This window comes from Mustela lutreola, chromosome 4 (genome assembly GCF_030435805.1).
Source record: "Mustela lutreola isolate mMusLut2 chromosome 4, mMusLut2.pri, whole genome shotgun sequence".
NCBI lineage: Eukaryota > Metazoa > Chordata > Mammalia > Carnivora > Mustelidae > Mustela > Mustela lutreola.
This window is the reverse complement of record NC_081293.1, coordinates 190,393,669-190,412,720: the sequence shown is the minus strand read 5'-3', so window position 1 is coordinate 190,412,720 and position 19,052 is coordinate 190,393,669. Positions and strand designations below refer to the sequence as shown.

General features: G+C 40.4%; 1 protein-coding gene across 4 annotated transcripts in view; it reads right to left on the bottom strand.

Moving 5' to 3' along the window:
- Nucleotides 1-1,097: 1,097 nt before the first annotated feature.
- Nucleotides 1,098-19,052, bottom strand: part of MGAM (maltase-glucoamylase) — a 96,080-nt gene continuing 78,125 nt past the window's right edge. For all 4 annotated transcript variants that reach the window (XM_059172074.1, XM_059172073.1, XM_059172075.1 and 1 more), the window contains 12 exons: nt 18,542-18,680; nt 17,148-17,281; nt 16,985-17,019; nt 16,776-16,892; nt 12,964-13,112; nt 12,307-12,391; nt 11,405-11,461; nt 7,170-7,294; nt 6,031-6,119; nt 4,731-4,780; nt 3,961-4,131; nt 1,098-2,000 (listed from right to left, as the gene is read on the bottom strand). In XM_059172074.1, the coding sequence (XP_059028057.1) occupies nt 1,926-2,000; nt 3,961-4,131; nt 4,731-4,780; nt 6,031-6,119; nt 7,170-7,294; nt 11,405-11,461; nt 12,307-12,391; nt 12,964-13,112; nt 16,776-16,892; nt 16,985-17,019; nt 17,148-17,281; nt 18,542-18,680 (1,226 nt within the window). In that variant the 3' untranslated portion in view covers nt 1,098-1,925. The remainder of the gene's footprint in view (nt 2,001-3,960; nt 4,132-4,730; nt 4,781-6,030; nt 6,120-7,169; nt 7,295-11,404; nt 11,462-12,306; nt 12,392-12,963; nt 13,113-16,775; nt 16,893-16,984; nt 17,020-17,147; nt 17,282-18,541; nt 18,681-19,052) is intronic.

Below are 19,052 nucleotides of genomic sequence, written 5' to 3'. Positions count from 1 at the left end.
CTGAAGTTTGAGAAGCAGATGTGCCTTAATCAGGGAATTCTTGAATTAGGACCCCCAGAATTGCAAGGAGTATAACTTCGGGAATCTGAAAATATTGATGGGGAAAATACGTCTTTGTTCACTAATTTCTAACCGAGATTTAGCATTTTCTTAGATTATAAATGTAGATAGCAGAGCATGGCAGTGTTAGCAATATATGTCAGTCTCTCAAAAATAGAATCACAGATATTTTCATATCACATTATGAAACTTATAGTAGGTATCTTAAAATATTGTTTATGCCGATCATGACATTGAAATTATGACCTTATAAAGCCCACCACTAGATCTTGTTATTTAATGTGATCATTAAAAATTGCCTCATGTGGGACGCCTGGGTGGCTCAGTTGGTTGGGCAGCTGCCTTCGGCTCGGGTCATGATCCCAGTGCCCTGGGATTGAGTCCCACATCCGGCTCCTTGCTCCGCAGGGAGCCTGCTTCTCCCTCTGACTCTGCCTGTGCTCGCTCTCGCTCTCTCTCTCTGTATGACAAATAAATAAATAAAATCTTTAAAAAAAAATTGCCTCATGTTATTATATTAATTTTTAAAAATATTCATATAAATGTATTTTAATATAATCAGGTTTCTTTAAAATAGGATGCATTCTTGGTGTTTAAAAAAGAAAAAAAATATTTAGGGAAGTATACACACTTGTTTCCAATCCACTCATTATTCGAGGAATACTAAAAGTCAATATCTCTGTTGAACACTAATACACCATTTCTTTATCCCAAATTTTATCTATCTCAGGTTTTAACCAATCATGATGCAAATTCTCTTTTTGCCAGTTGACATTTTCCCAGACATTTTGCCAGTTGCTATGATGAGTAAAACAACCACCACAACCCAAGTAAAGGCTCCCATAAACCTGAATCTTAAGAAAAACCCATTCCAGAGATGTGAGAGAAAGGGTGGATAATCATAAATCCATCAGTGGTTAGACTGCAGGAACTCTGATGCCAAAGACAATAAGACCAACTTACAAGGGTTTGTCAAACAGTAAGACTTAATCCCAAAGATAGGTTACCCAAGGGTAAAAATATCATAAAGTTCAAAATCTCTTGTAAATTTGCTTGTTTTATTTTTTTTCTGGCATTTAAGTTGCATGCATTTGTGTCAACTGTGGTTATACATGTTAGGCACAGAGCGAAGAAATAAGATTTACACATTTCAAAGGATATCACTGCAAAAATAAGTTACATCTTTTACATTCAAACTCCTTTCTTCAGTTTTGCCTGCTTCAATCTCATCCTCACACATACTTCCATATTCTGTGCTCCCCCATCTGTCTTCGGGCTTTCATGTGAGTTGGCCCTTCCCATGAGGCTACCATTACTTAGATTTTTGTGTTTTCATATTACCTGTCATGATCATTTCTTATCACCATCTTCTGTTTCCTCTCATCCTTCCTGCTAACCATTCCTGTATTTCCTTTCTTTCCTCTCATATCATGCTCTCAGCCAATTGCTCCCCTCTCCCTATAAACAACAAGCAGATGTTCTTTCTGCATACTTTCTTGAGGCATTAGTCAACCCCAGGACCTGGAACTGTGCTGGCAAGCTTTATCATGTGTATTTAGCAAGAGTGGAACCCATCCCTGATCACACACACACGCCCCTTCATCATGGACCCAGTTCATCTTCAGTAGATATTGTATGATGAGCCATCAGTACCATGTTTATCAACAGGAAGACAACCCATAGACTTCCCACACTTCTCTATGGCCTATACCACAGGTCTAAGACACAGACAAAATATATAACAAAATTAATAAAATACTTTACCCATACTAAGCATGAACCAATTAAGAACACACAATAATTTTATGAGCATGAAATATAAGTAGTTCCAAAGCTGTTCGTAATTAAGATCTTGTTCTAAAAATTCAAAGAGTGCTCCACGTCAGTGAAATGAAATTATGGAGGCTGATGTCTCTGGTGGTCACATCAATGCTTAACACCTGTTGGGAACCAAAGGAAAAGGAGTGGGCATCTGATAATTGAAATTCCCTCCATTCAAATGAATCAGATACAAGCCAACAGTCCACATGCCCTCTGCTACTTTCACAATTCATTGCTTAGCTGTCAGGCAGCCCTCAAATTTTCAGGTGAGGAACCTATTTCTTGATTCCTTAAAGTACAAACTTGTTCAGTAATAGGGAGAAGACAACAGGCCCTAAACTATGTAATCGCAACCCCTGCAGAAAAACAACTGCCCCGAAAATTGGAGACGTCTTTATTTCCATTCCTCAGAACCCTCCTTGGATTTCCTCCTTTTCCTGTTCCCCCATAGTTAGTTGGTGATTGCCCAGTGAAAGTCCAACAGGTCAACTTTTTTTCTAGGTAAATACTTTCCGTAAAGCGTCACTGCAGGTGCCGTCACATAGTGTGACAGTCCAGGAGTCGGTCAGCAACAAAAGTGGGCAAATTCCTTTATGAGACCTTGGCAAAGCTGGGGAATTTGGTTGACAAGAAAGCCACAAATATGAGGAAATGAGCTAAAAATACAAAACTGAAGGAAAACTTTTGTTTCAGGCTTTCTAATCAGGAAGGATTATGAAAGAAAACCAGTCCAGGAAAAAGCAAGAAGTAAGCACACCCAGAAAGATCTATTTACCATGAGGATAGATGTTGGAAACCCCATACTGCATTGATCCCAAAGTGCAGATTTTCCACAATTTTAACATTCATGAAATCAGAATGTGTTTTGCAGTTAACAGCCTTAGAATTACTGGGAGCTAAGCAGCATTCATGATACTTGGTATAGTCTGTGCATGCATGAACTTCATAGCTATTACTGGTATTATGACTAGGTGGACTAAAAACCACTTAGGCATTATTTTAGGAAAGAATAGGAAACCTGGCTTATAGTAAGATCAGAAAATTACTTGGATTAAGACTGGTATGAAGCATTTTCTTTTTCTGGAGAAAATCCCACAGATGCTAGTGAAAGAATTTTTATGAAATGATGTATCACCAATGCTTCTGATAGCACAGGGGAAACTCCTTAACCCATTCATACCACATATTTTTCTTTTAAATAATAGTAAATAAAATAATTTATAATATTTACATAAAATTTTGAATAATAAGATTCTGTGATACAAACTGGTTAAGGCATTTCTTTTTTTAAAAAGTATTTTATTTATCTATGAGAGAGAGAGAGCATAAGCAGGGGGAAGGGGAGAGGGAGGGGGAGAAGCAGACTCCATTCTGAGCAGGGAGTCCAACATGTGGCCCAGGACCCTTGGATCATGACCTGAGCAGACACTTAACCCACTGAACCACCCAGGTGCCCCAGGTTAAGGGATTTCTAGTATTCCTTTACATTCAGAGTCTGCCTCATCTAAATTACTTTGATGAAGATTTATCAATGTTCATGTGTCTCTACGTACTATTTTCCTCTATATTATCTCTAACATTTAAAATGATAAAAATCTTTGTTTAAAGAAAGCTTGCACAAGTATTTGCAAAAGTACTTGCAAAAGTATTTGTTTAAAGTATAAATTTTAAATGATACAAAAGCATTGTGTCATACTCTGGAATCCTTTTTGCCTTCTTCATGGCACATGAAATTATGGGGCAACTTTAACTGATGGTGTCTTGTATTTGATGGAATATAGCAGTTCAAGCTGTTTGGAAAGTACATTTCTGAAGTGAGGTGGAGGACTAAAGACAAAGTTTTACATAAATTTGCAGACAAGAAAACATATATGCAAAACAAGGATCCAGACCCTCAATTCCAAATGATAAGTCGGGAATTTTCCCTTCATCTCCAGGCTGTACACTGTTGGCACACTGAACACAGAGAGCTTCCTACAGGACTCTCTAGAAAAGCCTGCCATTTGGAAGAGAGGTGGGCATGAACTACCGTAGGACTGGACTGGAATATACCATTAGGACTTTTCCCTGGTCACAAACCTGTGTCACGGGGTCATAATTGAAGGCGGGCATTATCACCATGCTGCTCGTAGAGATGCTGACACTAGAAATGGGAACACGGCCCACTCCCCAGATCTCAACGTAGCCCAGTTTCAAAGGGTTTGAATCAGTGATGTATTTGTTGAAAATTATATGACTCTGCATCATATTCTGTTAATTAAAGATAAAAAGAAACCAGAGGGGGGAAACAAAAACAAAATCCATTTAAATTTTCTCAACTTTGTTTTTTAGAAACAAATGCAGATCATGAAGTAAGACAACATGAAAGTCACCATCTCTTGTCCTTGGATAATGCGGACTGTGACTTCGGCCCTCCATCTCCCGCTTCCAACCATCATGCAACTTTGCATTGGCTAAGTACTCACAGTGCCTCTAGAGTCACCCTGAACTCTAAGACAAAGAGTCTAAGCTATCAGCAACCTTCTGTTCTACATGTAGAGAAGTCACAATGCATGCAGACCATTGCAGGGCAACATAGGAACAAGGGCTAAATAACATAGAAACAATCGCTCTGTCTGTGCCTTGCTGAACTGGAAGAAGTTACTGATGAAATAGGAATAGGTTTAATCACAGAAAACTTCCCAAGAACATAGTAAGTTTCCGTCTGAATTTCAGAGGAAGGAAAGGGTGCAAAAGAACAAGACGAGCAGGGAGGAGATTCTAGGCAGTACTTTATGTCCTTAGGATACCTGGCATCCAACTAAGCCAACAGAACTCTTTTTTCCCTTCATGGTATCAGGCATACTCACCTGACTGGCAGAAAAGTTGGCCAGGTAATAGAGTCCTTTTCCATAGGTATCTGCAAAGAAGCAACGAGGTAAGCACGCTCTCCAATTCCAATTGCTTACTTGTTGAGAAAGTAGGGATGATTTTGTTCTTCATTTTACTTTTCTTCTTTGCAGAGTTTTGTGAAATCAGTCAGACTTTTCCCCCAAACTCCATTTACACAAAATGTTTGAAATAAGCATGTACAGATGCATCTGTCTAAAAGGGTCACCTCCTAGAATGCAGTTTCCTGACACCACTCTTAATCTGCTTCTCTTTCTCATGGCCTACCATTCTCAACATCTTCCTAGCCACCTCAGAATTTCTCGATTCCTAAGGCTAGAGGCACACATATGTGTGCATATGTGCATGTACACCCCCATCACAAACATTAACACTGTTGATGGTCAGCTTATTTTGAGAGGTATCGGGCAACTTTTTAAACACAATCTCCAGAGACCGAGAAAAACCATAGAGAAGACTTCTTTGTCCTTTATCCTTAATGTACGTCACAGGTTTGGGGAGAATATGAAGTTCGGCATGTCTAGCACAGGCATCCGTACCCTACCTCCTACTTTTGGGGCTTGGTCACTCTTCCCCATATTCTATCTCTCACTCATTTGCTTACCACTGAATCAGAGGGCATTGGCTATCCTCTAGAGCTGTGCCTTCCAAGATAGCAGCCACTGGCAGTATGTATCTATTTAAATTACAATTAATTACAATTAAATAAAATTAAAAATTCAGTTCCTGGGATGCACTTGTCACATTTCAAGTATGCAATAGCCATCTATGCCAATGGCTACGATATTGGGCAAACAGATACAGTCTATTTCCATTACTGTACTGGACAGCATTCGCTTGGACATAGTTAATGGAATGTAAGCCTTCCTTCCAAGAGTTTACCAGTTCCTATAAACTCCTAGTGGAAAATCCCCCCAAATAAATAGCACAGCTGATAAAGGTACTGCCTTTCTTATTGGGACAGTAAACCATGAAATTAGGGAATGTGCCCGTGAACATAAACCACATGATAGCAGATTCCCATTGGCTTCCATGCTGTGGTCTCGCACAGAGAATTAGGAAAGTTGGATAATGGCAACAGATTCAGAGCTACACTTCATTTACATGAGGCATAAGGATCATATACAATAGGTATTGTACACTTGAAATGACAAATGGCTATGTTTAAGAATGCAAAACTGTTTTAACATGGCAAAGATAAAAAGCAGGCCTGTCCCCTAGTCAGTGGTATTGACACAAATCCAAGGCAACCCTACTTACCAATGCTTTCCCCATCATCCCAGAAGAGCCAGCCTTTAGCAGTCCCCTCATCATCCAAGGCAACCTTGAAGCCTATGAATTTCTGACGGCTGCAGTGAGGTAGGAAAAAGTCATTAGCTAAAAACAAAACCACTACCACAAAACAAGGGTTTTCATAGAAACATAAGGGAAGTGCTTTATGGTATAAAGACTGGGTACTAGGATTCAAGACACTTGAGATCTAGTACTAGCTCTGTCTCCAGTGGCTGTATGATTTCATATCAGGAATGAATGACTGACTGAATGAATGAATGTATTTTCCTTTAAGGAGCTACAATCCTATAAGTGCTCTAAAAGTACCACACTAAACTACAAGTAAACTCACTGGTTCTTTGAGAAAAATCCTGATGTGATCTTTCTTTTTTCATGAACCAATGTCCTAAGCACATGGACAGTGAGCTGTTTATAAATGTCTTAACTTATTCAGTTTTTAACTGAATTTTTTTAATCAAATGGCTATGGCTCTAAGAATTTTAGTTTGACATCAGACAGACATGGATTTTAGTCCCTGCTGAACTACTTACTGTGTGACCACTTGAAGCTTCTCTTTGCTCATCTGTGAAATGGGGATGATAGTATTTACATCACAAATATTTTTTGTTAAGAAAAATAAATAATTTCCAAGTAGAAACCTCCATATTAGTATAGTTCTAGGCACAGAGCAAGCATTTACTTGATGTTAGCTATTAATTATTATATAAGCTTAGGTCTAGAATTCTAAAATCCTGGATGTGAGTAATCCCAGCCTCAAGCTTCAGTTGCAATGTGGCTTACACAATTTCTCAGCCATAGTTTTCTTAGCAGAGTCAATTAAGATCCAGAGAGTCTTCTAAAACTAGTATGAATCAGGTTGCTCCTTGTTTAACTTCCATTTCAAGTATGAAAATTAGATCTATCATCTCACCCACTTAAATCCAAAACAGTTGTAAAAAATTGTTCAAAGAGTGTAGAGTCAAGGTTAAAACACGAACAAACCCACAAACAAAAATCTATAGTAAAATTCCTTTGAGGTCTGAGGGTACTGCTTACAAATTGGTGGGCTTCACCAGGATCTGAGCTAACAGGCAGGTAAAAGAGAAGCTCTGTCCCTTGTCATTCACCTTAAGTGCGTGTTCTGTGCAGGCTCTTGCCAGGGCAGGATGTAGCCTCCACGGACGTGAATATTAATGTGGTCAAGAGGGGCCTCCAAGGACTTCCACTCTCCCCTTGCTCCAATGTCCCTACCCTGTGGGCCAGAAGAAGGTAAGACAGGCTGAGAACACACCTCACTGAACGACACCTTTACCAGACACCTTGTCCACTCTTCTGGACTTGGTGCCTGTCTGTGACCCTTCAGCACACAGCTTATTATGCATCTCCACTCACTCAGTGGCTGTGTGGACTCTCACATTGTTGCTACAACATCATGTCAGCACCCCTTGGGGTTTTTACTGTACAAACTCCATGAGACTGCAGTATGGATCTCAGCCTACCCTCATTCTACATCCTGTTTCTGCGTCAGAGAGCAGTGCTGGAGGAGGCTGAGCGAGTCTTTCACTTATTTCCTGTTGCCTCCTGATAAACACTCTGCAGTGGCATTTCCAGACCTTTCACTTTGTCTCTGCTCCGTCTCCTCTCGCTGCCTCCACTGCCCTCCAGCATCACCAACTTCACGAAAGCCTTGCCTCCCACTTGACAGAAAGAATTAAAATGAGCGGACTTACGTTACAAATCCCTGTCTGTAACTCACTACAGCTTCCTTTATGTTTAACATCTTTTTCTTGCTTCCTGCGTGGCAGGAGAAGTCCTCTCTCACCCAGAGCCATAAAGCTCAGTTTCTATGAAGCCGGCCTTCCACATTTCTTCAGCCTAAGGCAGGGCTTCCCAGCCCTACCACTATGGACATCTGGGGCCAGAAAATATTTTGTCTCGGGTAGATGTTTTGGGGATGCTTACCCATGTTTATACCCTAGATACTAGGAGCACCTCCCCAACCTTGCCCACCACATGTGATAAAAGGTCTCCAGATGTTGCCAAATGTCCCCTGATAGGCAAAGTTCTCCCATTTGATAATTGCTACTTTAACGGGAAGGAGGTAAGCTACCATAATTTTCCTCTGCTTTGGTCCCTTATGTTCATCTTAGCTATATTCTGCCAGTACGGACCGGACCGTAGGGGTGGGTGATCAGAAGGAAGCCCAGGGACGGGTGCCACACTTCCTGGAATGGACTCTGCTTCACCGGCTTGCCTCAGGACTCCAAAGTCTACACAGGGTTTAATAAAAGGTCCAACCCCACATCTCTGGGCTTCTCTGGTTTTTCTCACTGATAGCATGAGAAAATCTGATTATATGATCTTTAATGACATTTCACTCCATTATCTGATGAACATGACATTTCCTCCACTGATTATCCCACTTTCAGGTGAAACTCGACACATGGAAAACTATCAAGTTATCTCTCTACCAAATTCCTTATTTCTCTCAAAGGTATTTCCATTCTACTACGTGTTATATATATACACTGTGATTTTAATCTCATGATTTCTTTTTTTTTAATTTATTTTTTTTAATTTTTTATTTTTTATAAACATATATTTTTATCCCCAGGGGTACAGGTCTGTGAATTGCCAGGTTTACACACTTCACAGCACTCACCAAAGCACATACCCTCCCCAATGTCCATAACCCCACCCCCTTTCTCCCAACCCCCCTCCCCCCAGCAACCATGATTTCATTTCTAATACTTGATTAATCACAAGCTTGTTTACTTTACCTTAAATAGTTTCTGACCAGGCTAGTCTAACAAATTGCTGTTTAAATATCCATTAAGATAGGACTGTAAGGTAAAAATCTCAAAGCAGCACTATTAAAATAAGAATAGACAACCTAAATGCCTTTGGGGGGGGATTTACATCAACTGTATAAGTCATTGATTATAATTGAGAAGCACGGCTTTAAGAAACTAACATACGTAACACATGTAGACATATGTCTGCATGTAGAATCCAACATATGTAACATATGTAAACATATGTCTATACTGTAAACAAAGAAAATGGCCACAGGTAGATAAAAACTTGGATTCATACACATTGCCTACTCTTAAGCTTCATAAACATAGGTAACTAGAGCCATGCCTCCACCTCTCCCGAATAAAGTGTACAAACCGCAGTGCCCAGAATGACAGAAAGGAGGGGGAATGGGGAAAAGACACTTCAAGCACAGAGGTGTGCCTGAGACAGGCAGAGAGCTCTAGGAGGAGCTGTAAATTGCTGGGTTTGCACCTTATTTGGAGAAACTAAGACTTGGCATAGAGGAAGAGCCAGGCTTACTGAAGTAGACCCACTCTATGAAGCACATCAACCTGTCGTGCCTTCAAGGCACCTGCCACTTCATAAAACAAGTGAGGCCTAAAGGCCAAGCAGTAAGGGGACTCTCTTGCTTCTGCTGGTCAGATGAGCATAGGCGGGAGAGTGTGGGGATGAGAATTCACAGCTACCAAGGCAGCTATGATAGGAGCCACGATCCTTGAGAAGTGGGAACAACCATGATATATCATACATTCTTCACTTATCCTTCATTCGAGGCATTTGCTAATTCCCAAGTTCCATTGCACAAATAGCAAAAAAAATTGTGCATTTTTTTTATAAGCTAAGCTGGGCGTCCTTGTGTTTTCTCTCAGGCTTTCCATCCCTGCCCAGGCACCTCCCTTGATGCAGCCTAGTGCTGGCCCTGCACGAGGGAACCTCCGTGTACTCAGAATCACTGACTGGGAGTGAACAGAGCAGTCAACAGGCAAATTCAGGAGCAAGGCTAGCTTGCTTAAAAACAGTTGTCTGTGGCTGATATTGAAAAGATTACTGGTGAAAAATAATGAATACTGCTTTGCTGAAAATAAATAAATTTAATTAAAACAAAAAACAAACAAACAAACAAAAAACAGTTGGCTGCCCCCTCCTGGAAAGGGCTGGTTGCAAACCACATAGCTGAGTCTTAATGAGGGCTTCCAGAGGACAGATTCAGCCCAGCAAAAATAAAGGGAAGAGTGGTGGAAAGGAGAAGGTGCATAAACAATGAGTTCTGTTACACTGAGAAGAAATTAAGTTTAAAAAAAAAAGAGAAAAGGAAAAGAAAGGAGAAGGTGTCAGGGAAGGACTCAGGGCTCCCTGAGACAGAGAAGAGGAGCAAGACTGCCATTGTCCTTGTCTGGTTTTCCGTTACTCCCACCACAAACCCACTGGCTCTTGTCCTCCTTTTCCTGTATGTCGATTTGCTCTCCTCAGAAAAGTTATTAGACCAGGCTTGGCTATAGGGAGAGGAAACACCACCTTTGATTCTTCCTCGAGAATAAAGCCCGACTTGTGTCCCTACAAGAAGACATGGCCCTGAGGTTGCTTTGAAAGGCTCCATTCTCCCAGCTGAGTCTCTGGGGCTCAGACCAGCCTAGAAATGTTCCAGAAAGAGAATGATGTGTTCATCTTGCATTTCTAAATGCACTTATGTCGCTCAGCACACAAGGGTTAGGTCTCATACCTCCACGTATATTTTACACACTGCCCAAGACCTCTCTAACCTCAGGATATTACATTTAACAGATTGTCCGGGAGCATCTATGCTACAGAAGGAGATATTTAATAAAAAGACAGAGAGGAAAGGTCCCTCTACATATGAACTTACGGTCTCACAAGGGACAACAGATACATAAACTATAGTTTACTGTACAATTTCAAGTGTTTACTAGTGTTGCCATTATACACCATTGTGAAAGATTAAAAACTAACACAGCAGAGTCAATTATCATATGGTTTCACTTATTTGTGGAGCCTAACAAATAGCATGGAGGACATGGGGAGATGGAGAGGAGATGGGAGTTGAGGGAAATTGGAAGGGGAGGTGAACCATGAGAGACTATGGCCGAAAAACAATCTGAGGGTTTTGAAGGGGCAGGGGGTGGGAGGTTGGGGGAACCAGGTGGTGGGTATTGGAGAGGGCACGGATTGCATGGAGCACTGGGTGTGGTGCAAAAACAATGAATACTGTTATGCTGAAAATAAAAAATAAATTAAAATAAATAAATAAATAAATAATAAAAGACTAAAAAAAGAGTTAATATTAAAAAAACTAACACATACAGAACACTCACAAAATATATTATTTTATAGCAAATCTGCAAAGGAAGTGCTCTTATCCTATTTAGAGGTGAAGAAGTTGGGTCGGTAAGATTAAAAGTGCCTACTCCAAGATCACACATCAAATGAGTGACAATGTCAGAACATGACCAGTGGGTGTGTCAGATCCAGAAGCCTGTGCACACTACCATTTTTCCAAGTTGCATAAAACACCAGAAAAACTTACCGTGTAGTAATCATACCAGCGGGCTCTGGGGAAATACGCAGTGACATTTCTGGCATTCTAAAATTAAACACAAACAAGGCTTGGGAGGTAGGCTCTTGTATCCAGGGCAGGGTAACTAATTCACACAGTTAAAAGGCCAAAACAAAGTATTGGTCTTGGACCCACATGTTCATCTTTTCAGAGGCCAGTAATGTTGGGAAGACTTTCTTCTATTCCCTCTTACCAAATGGGATATTTGCCTATCCAAAATTAACAGTCTCCCTAAAGCCCTTTGGGATCAGGACTTTGGGAGGGCGGGAATCACCCTTTGCTTATAGACTCACCCCTCTCGAAAGAGACAAACTCGGGTTTGGGATGGAGCAGAAGAAAAATTTGCAGATTTTATGGTGCCAGAACCTCAGGGATTATGATTAGTGCAGGAAGTTTTGCGGAGGATGCAATTAGCTGCTATTTTAATCAGAAGCCTATATACATCTACAAAAAAAGCGAAGAAATGGCTTTTGCTGCCTGAAAACATCTTTTAGAAGGAAGGGAAGTACTAGCTAGAAGCAAGATTATGCACTTCGGTATAAACAATTCTATAAAATTTGTTTCTGACCCATATTCACCTATACTCCTTATTTTAGTTAATAAAGAAATGATTCTATCTTGAAATATGCCATAAGGTTCTTTCCTTCTTGATTATCCTATGAATCAGAATCTGTTATGCTGATTTAAAGATGAGGAAGCAGAGGACCAGAGCACCTAGGTAGGTGTTGGACTTCAGCTCAGAGGCAGAAGAAGAGACAGTAGAGCAAGAGACCCCATCTCAGGACGCCCAGCAGACCAGGCCTCTTGTGCTACCTCTAGTCACTGGGCCTTGTAGCTCTAATTCTCTGTTCCTCAGAGGCCTCCATACTCACAGGCTCCAGGACAGGGCTGACCAGGAAGGCTGGGCCAAGCAGAAACTGACTGTCTACATCCCAGGTCACCCGGTCTGACACAAACCTAGAAAGAGAAACCAAGGTACCACAATCAGGACCCCCAACAGGGCCTCAGGCCAGACCCTGAAGAAACTCCTTGAGTTCAGACCCAAGTCAGAAATCCAAATGCATTCTATACCTTCCTTTAACTCTTTCCCTAATCAGATACATTCTTCCTTTCTGTCATGTTCTTCAAACCCCAGAAATGGTTGTATTTAGACACATTCTCGCCTATACATAGCTCCACGCAAGAATGGCCTTCAGCCCTCAAATCTCCATCCCTCATATCTGGCCGTGTTTTGGGACCTGAGCTTCTACAAAAGATAGGCAGTTCTTCATATGCCCAATTTAGAAAGAAAGTATTCCATGCTGTATTGTAATCACTTTGAATTTTTTTCGTTCAGTAGTCTTTTATCAAGGACCTAGGGCATGACTGACGCTGCACTAAAAGGAGTTACAATGCATGGTCTATGCCTGGAAAGCTAATGGCAAAGGGCAATCATGTCTTTAAATTAATTTGGATTTTTTTTTTTCAAAAGCCATCGCACAGAATGATATTGTCCCTTAGTCACTGGGACCCCAGTTAGACTAACTCACTCATGGAGAAGAGGCCGCACGACAGTGCTGCCCTCCGTGTGGGCCATGTGCATCAGGGTGTAGAGATACGGCAACAGGGTGTATCTGGTCAGCAGCACACTTCTGGAAATATTCATGAAGGCAGCATCCCAAGACACAGGGTCTTGCCTCTAAAGGAGAAAAAAAGAGTGTTCAGAGCTCACCTTGGGGACCTGGGAGCTTAAGGAAGTCACTGAATGCTTATTACAAACGAAGATCACACATAGTTAAACCAAAGTTGATTATAGAGGGTCCTGAGAATATTCTTAATATACTGAAAGAAGTCACTCATGCTTGCCCAAGACAAATGATGAAATGTCTCTGTAAGATATTCTGTAAGATGGAATATATTGGGTACAAGCAGCCTAAACAAACAAAAGACTCTAAAGAACACTGAGGAATCTGGTTCACTAAAACAAGGACCTTTCCATGTACTTGTTAGCCATGTGTATGTCTTCCTTGAAAAACGTCTATGTGATTTGTCTTCCCGTTTTTAAATGAGATTGTGGTTGTCATGGCTTTGTATGAGTGCCTTAAATATTTTGGATATTAACTCCTAATCAGAGATATGGTTTGCAAATATTTTCTCCCATTCCCTAGTTGTCTTTTCATTTTGTTTCTTTTGCTATGCAGAAGCTTTTGAGTTTGATGTAGTCCTACTTAACTTATTTTCACGTTCCCTGTTTGTGCTTCTTGTGTTATAGCCAAAAAAAATCATTGCCAAGAACAATGTCAAGGGGGTTTCCCCTATGTTTTCTTCCAGAATTTTTACAGTTTCACATCCTACATTTAAAGTATAATCATTCTGAGTTAATTTTTGTGAGTGATGTAAGATAAGGTTCCTATTTCATCCTTTGGTATGATTATCCAGTTTCCCAACAGCATTTATTGAAGAGACTGCCTTCTCTTCATTGAGTATTCTTGGCTCCCTTGTCAAATATTATATGCAAAGGTTTATTTCTGTACTTTTGATTCTATTCCATTGACCTATTTTTAGGCCAATAATATACTGTTTTGACTACTATAACTTTGTGATATAGTTTGAAATCAGGAAGCACAATGCCTCCAGCTTTATCCTTTTTCAGGATTGCCTTAGCTATTTGGGGTCTTTTGTAGTTCCATAAGAATTTAAGGATTTTTTTTCTATTTCTGTGAAAAATGCTATTTCTTTCAATAATGATTGCACTGACTCTATAAATGGTTTGGGGGTAGTATGGACATTGTTAACAATTTAATTCGAATCCATGAACATGGAATATCTTTCCATTTGTTTGTGTATTCTTCAGTTTCTTTCACGTATGTCCTATAGTTTTCATTGTATAGATCTTTCATCTCCTTGGCTAAATTTATTAAGAACTATGTTATTGATTTTTTTAAATTTCTTTTCAGCATAACAGAATTCATTGTTTTTGCACCACACCCAGTGTTCCATGCAATATGTGCCCTCCTTAATACCCACCACCTGGCTCCCCCAACCTCCCACTCTCCGCCCCTTCAAAACCCTCAGATTGTTTTTCAGAGTCCATAGTCTCTCATGGTTCACCTCCCCTTCCAATTTCCCTCAACTCCCTTCTCCTCTCCATCTCCCTATGTCCTCCATGCTATTTGTTATGCTCCACAAATAAGTGAAACCATATGATAATTGACTCTCTCTGCTTGACTTATTTCACTCAGCATAATCTCTTCCAGTCCTGTCCATGTTGCTACAAAAGTTGAGTATTCATCCTTTCTGATGGAGGCATAATACTCCATAGTGTATATGGACCACATCTTCCTTATCCATTCATCCATTGAAGGGCAGATTTTTGATGCTACTGTGAGTGGCATTGTTTTCTTTCTTTTTCTAATATCTTGGTGTCAGTATACAGAAACACAACTTATTTCTGTATGTTCACTTTGTGTTCTGCAACTTTACTGAATTAATTGATTCATTCTAGCAATTTTTATGATGTCATTAGGACTTTCTATATATAAGATCATATGAACTGTAAACAGAGACAGTTTTACTTCCTTTCTGATTTAAATGATTTTCATTTCTTTTTCTGCCTGACTGCTCTGGCTAGGACTCCCAGTACTATGCTAAACAGGAGTAGTGAGAGTAGGCACTTGTCTTATGTCCAATCTTAGAGAAAATGTTTTCAAGCTTCCACCTTTAAGTATGGTATTAGCTGTGGGCTTGTCGCATACAGCCTTGAGGTACATTCCTTTTGTGCTTAATTTGTCTAGAGTTTTCATCATGGAAGGAGGCTAGGTTTTGTCAAATTTTTTTCCTGCCTATATCAAGATGATCATATGATTTTTATCTTTCCTTCTATTTATGTAGTGTATCACACTTATTTGTGTGAGTTGAATCAACCTCATATCCCAAGTTAAATCCCACTTGATCGTGGTGTGTGATTTTTTCCAAGTGTTGAATTCAGTGTGCTAATATTTTATTGCAAATTTTTGGATCTATGTTCATGAGGGACATTGATCTTTAGTTTTCTTATAGCATCCTTATTTGGCTTTAGTGTCAGGATAATGCTGATCTTGTGAAATGAGCCTGGGAATGTTCCCTCCTCTTCAGTCTTTTGGAAGTGTTCGAGGTGGTCTTGGTGTTGATTTTTCTCTAAAATTTTTGATATAATTCACCAGGGAAATCACTTTTCTTTGTTGGGGATTTTTATTATTAGCTCAATCTCCTTATTTGGTATTTATGTTTGGCTTTTCTGTTTCTTCATGTTTCAGTCTTGGTAGGTTGTATCTTCCTAAGAATTTCTTCATTTCTACAATTTACAATTGTAGTTTCTTGTGATCCTTTGCATTTCTGTGGTATTGGTTCTAATGTCTCCCTTTTGCACTTATACTTTTCTTTATATGAGCCTTCTCTCTGTTTTCCTTATCAAGTCCAACTGAAGGTTTGTTAACTTTGTTTATCTATCCAAAGAACCAGCTCTTAGTTTGTTGACCTTTTCTGTTGTTTTTCTGGTCTCTAGGTCATTTATTTTTCCTCTGATCTTTGTTATTTCCTTTCTTTTGCTCAATCTGGGTATACTTCATTCTTCTTCTGCTAGTTCCTTGAGGTGTAAGGTTGGGTTGTTTATTTGAGATTTTTCTTTCTCTATTAATGTAGGTGTTTATCACTATAAACTTCCCCTTAGAAATGCTTTCACTGCATCCCATAAGTTTTGAAATGTTGTGTTTCCATTCAAGATTTTTTAATTTTTTTTTATTTCATCTTTGACCCATTGGCTCTTTAGCTTCCACATATTTGTGAGTTTTCCAGTATTCCTCCTATTATTAGTTTCCAGTTTCCAATGGAAACATACAAATTGCCGATAAAAAGATGCTCAACATCACTATTCATCAGGGAAATGCACATCAAAACCACAATGAGATACTACCTCACATCTATTAGAGAGCTGAACAGTGGTTATGAGGGGCTGGGGGATGGGAGAAATGGGGATGTATCAGTCAAAGGCTACAGATTTCCAGTTATAAGATGAATATGTTCTGCTAATGAAATGCACAGGATGGTGACTGTAGTTAACAATACTATATCATATACTTGAAAGTTGCAAAAAGAGTAAATACTAAATATTCTCACCACAAAAAATAGAAATGGCAATCTTGTGAGGTGATGGAGTTGTTAACTAATCCTCCCATGGTAATCATTTCACACTACATAAAAGTATCAATTAAAAAACAAACATGAGGGTTCAATGGTTTTGAAAATGTCACAGAGAACACAGCTCAAACTTGGAGGTTGTATTCCTAATGACACAACACTTCTGAGCTATAAGCGAACATCCTACCCTGGTCCCAATGGTATTGTGGTTCCTCGAAAAAGGATAAAAGGCTCCCAGCTGCATCCAGCGAGCACACATCTCATATTCAGCATCTTGAAAGAACCCACAAATATCTGCTCCTGTCTGAAATGAGGTAGAAGAAAACAAGTCTGTTGGTGATTTCTGAAAGGTGTCACTACCTGCTTGGGGGTTAGAAATGACCCAAAGACACTTACATAAGATATGCCAAAGAGGCTGAACTCCATCATGCCTGCAATGAGAACACAGCTGGATTAGAGGCCGCAGTTGTGATCTGCCTCCTCCTCCCTCAAGAATCCTTTAGCGAGGGTCTTAACCCCCTTCCCACCAAAAGAGGCCCTTAAGGATAAGCCCACACACCAATAATAGACTTCTTCAGCTGGTCCCAGGCAGCTGTGTTGTCGCCCAGCCAGTGACCTCCCCAGCGGCCAGAAGTAGGGAACGTGGAGCGGGTGATGACAATCCCTCTCTGTCCTGTCACCTCCTGCACAGCTCTTGTTGGAGGGAACAAGGAGGTGAATGGGGAGAGATCAGAGGAGGAAAGGCCACAGAGCTTCTCCTCCCAGAGTTTTGGAGCCTAAGTTATGGCAACAAAACATCTCCTGAATTATTGGAGGAAATATGGAAATCAGAGCCATGATGAAATCCCCACTGACTAATCTCAGAGGATAGACATGATAGTAGCAGCTACGCCTTTACATGGTGTTTCACAGTGTTTTACAATGAACTTTATAATAAGCCTATTGAATCACCTAAAAATAATGACTAATCACTAACTCTTAACCACTACTTTACTAAGTACTAAGTTTTTGTATTTGGGAAGAAAGAAGGTGAATTTCTTTATGAGACTTTCCATTAAGAGAACTCTTCTTATTCATTTAACTCAAAATAGGACAGGACTAATTCAGCAGAACATCAGTTGGCTCTCCAACAAGAATAATTTTTTTTAATATTTTTATTTATTTATTTGAGAGATAGTGAGAGAGAGCATGAGAGGCGAGAAGGTCAGAGGGAGAAGCAGACTCCCCATGGAGCTGGGACTCCGGGACCATGACCTGAGCCAAAGGCGGTTGCCTAACCAACTGAGCCACCCAGGTGCCCTCCAACAAGAATAATTAAAAAAAAAAAAAAAAGAAGAAGAAGAAGAAGAAAAGAAAAAGAAAAGCCAACAGAGATGAGTCCCTTTTGAAATAAAAGAAAAGACAGCCAGTCCTCTGTGTTCCCTTCACCTCTTGGAATTAATTACAGCATCAGCTGCCATGTGTGATCACTTGTGTCTCTGTGTAGGTCTCTTTCACAAGGACTATCTTTCTCTCTGACAACTGCTTACTTAAAGCCGTCCTTCTTCCTCTTCTTCTTTTTTTAAAGATTTTATTTATTTACTTATTTGACACACACAGAGAGAACACAAGCAGGAGGAGCAGCAGACAGACAAAGAGGGAGAAGCAGGCTTCCCGCCGACCAAGGAGCCTGATGCAGGGTTTGATCCTGGAACCCTGGGATCATGACCTGAGCTGAAGGTAGATGCTTAACTGACTAAGCCACCCAGGCACCCCTAAATCTGTCCTTCTAACACTGATCCTGGAGCCTGGCTCCATGCTCATGTTTGCTTAATAAATAAGAATTGTGACATAGTTGTGATTTAAATCTTCCTAACCCTTGAGAGGGACATGGAAGGAAACGCAGGGTTCCTTCATCAACCACTGGCTATCCCTGCAGGTCAGGTGCACCAGAGAACAGAGAGGGTGACTCACTCATAGGTGGGTCTGGTCTGGGCCCATCCGTACAGGCTGTGAACGTCGTAGTGCCGCACCCGAGAGCCGTCGGGCAGGATCTGCTCACTCTCCATGCACAGGGTCTTGCTGCTGAGGCCCCTGTCCCTGGACTCCAAATCTGAGAAGAAAGATCTAGTGATGTCAATGCCACACCTAATCCTGTTATCCCTGACTTCTCTTTAAGGGATCTGACACTGGATCTTAAGTCTAATTTGACCCCTGCATGGGTCACTCTCCTCCTCAGGGGCATGGGACCATGCTCGGCTCTGAGCTGCAATGGACACAACTGTTTTAGCCTCAAGTCCCCTGCAAGGTTTTCCAGGAGAAAGCGAGGGCAAGGGAGAGGAAAACAATTGTCAAACACCTAATTAGTTGACAGCAGGCAGTCTAAATATTTTTTCTTATAAATAATTTCATGTAATTTTTATTGTAACTCTGTAAAAGAGATAGCATTTTCTTCCTTCACAATTTAAAGCAAAGATTCGGAAAC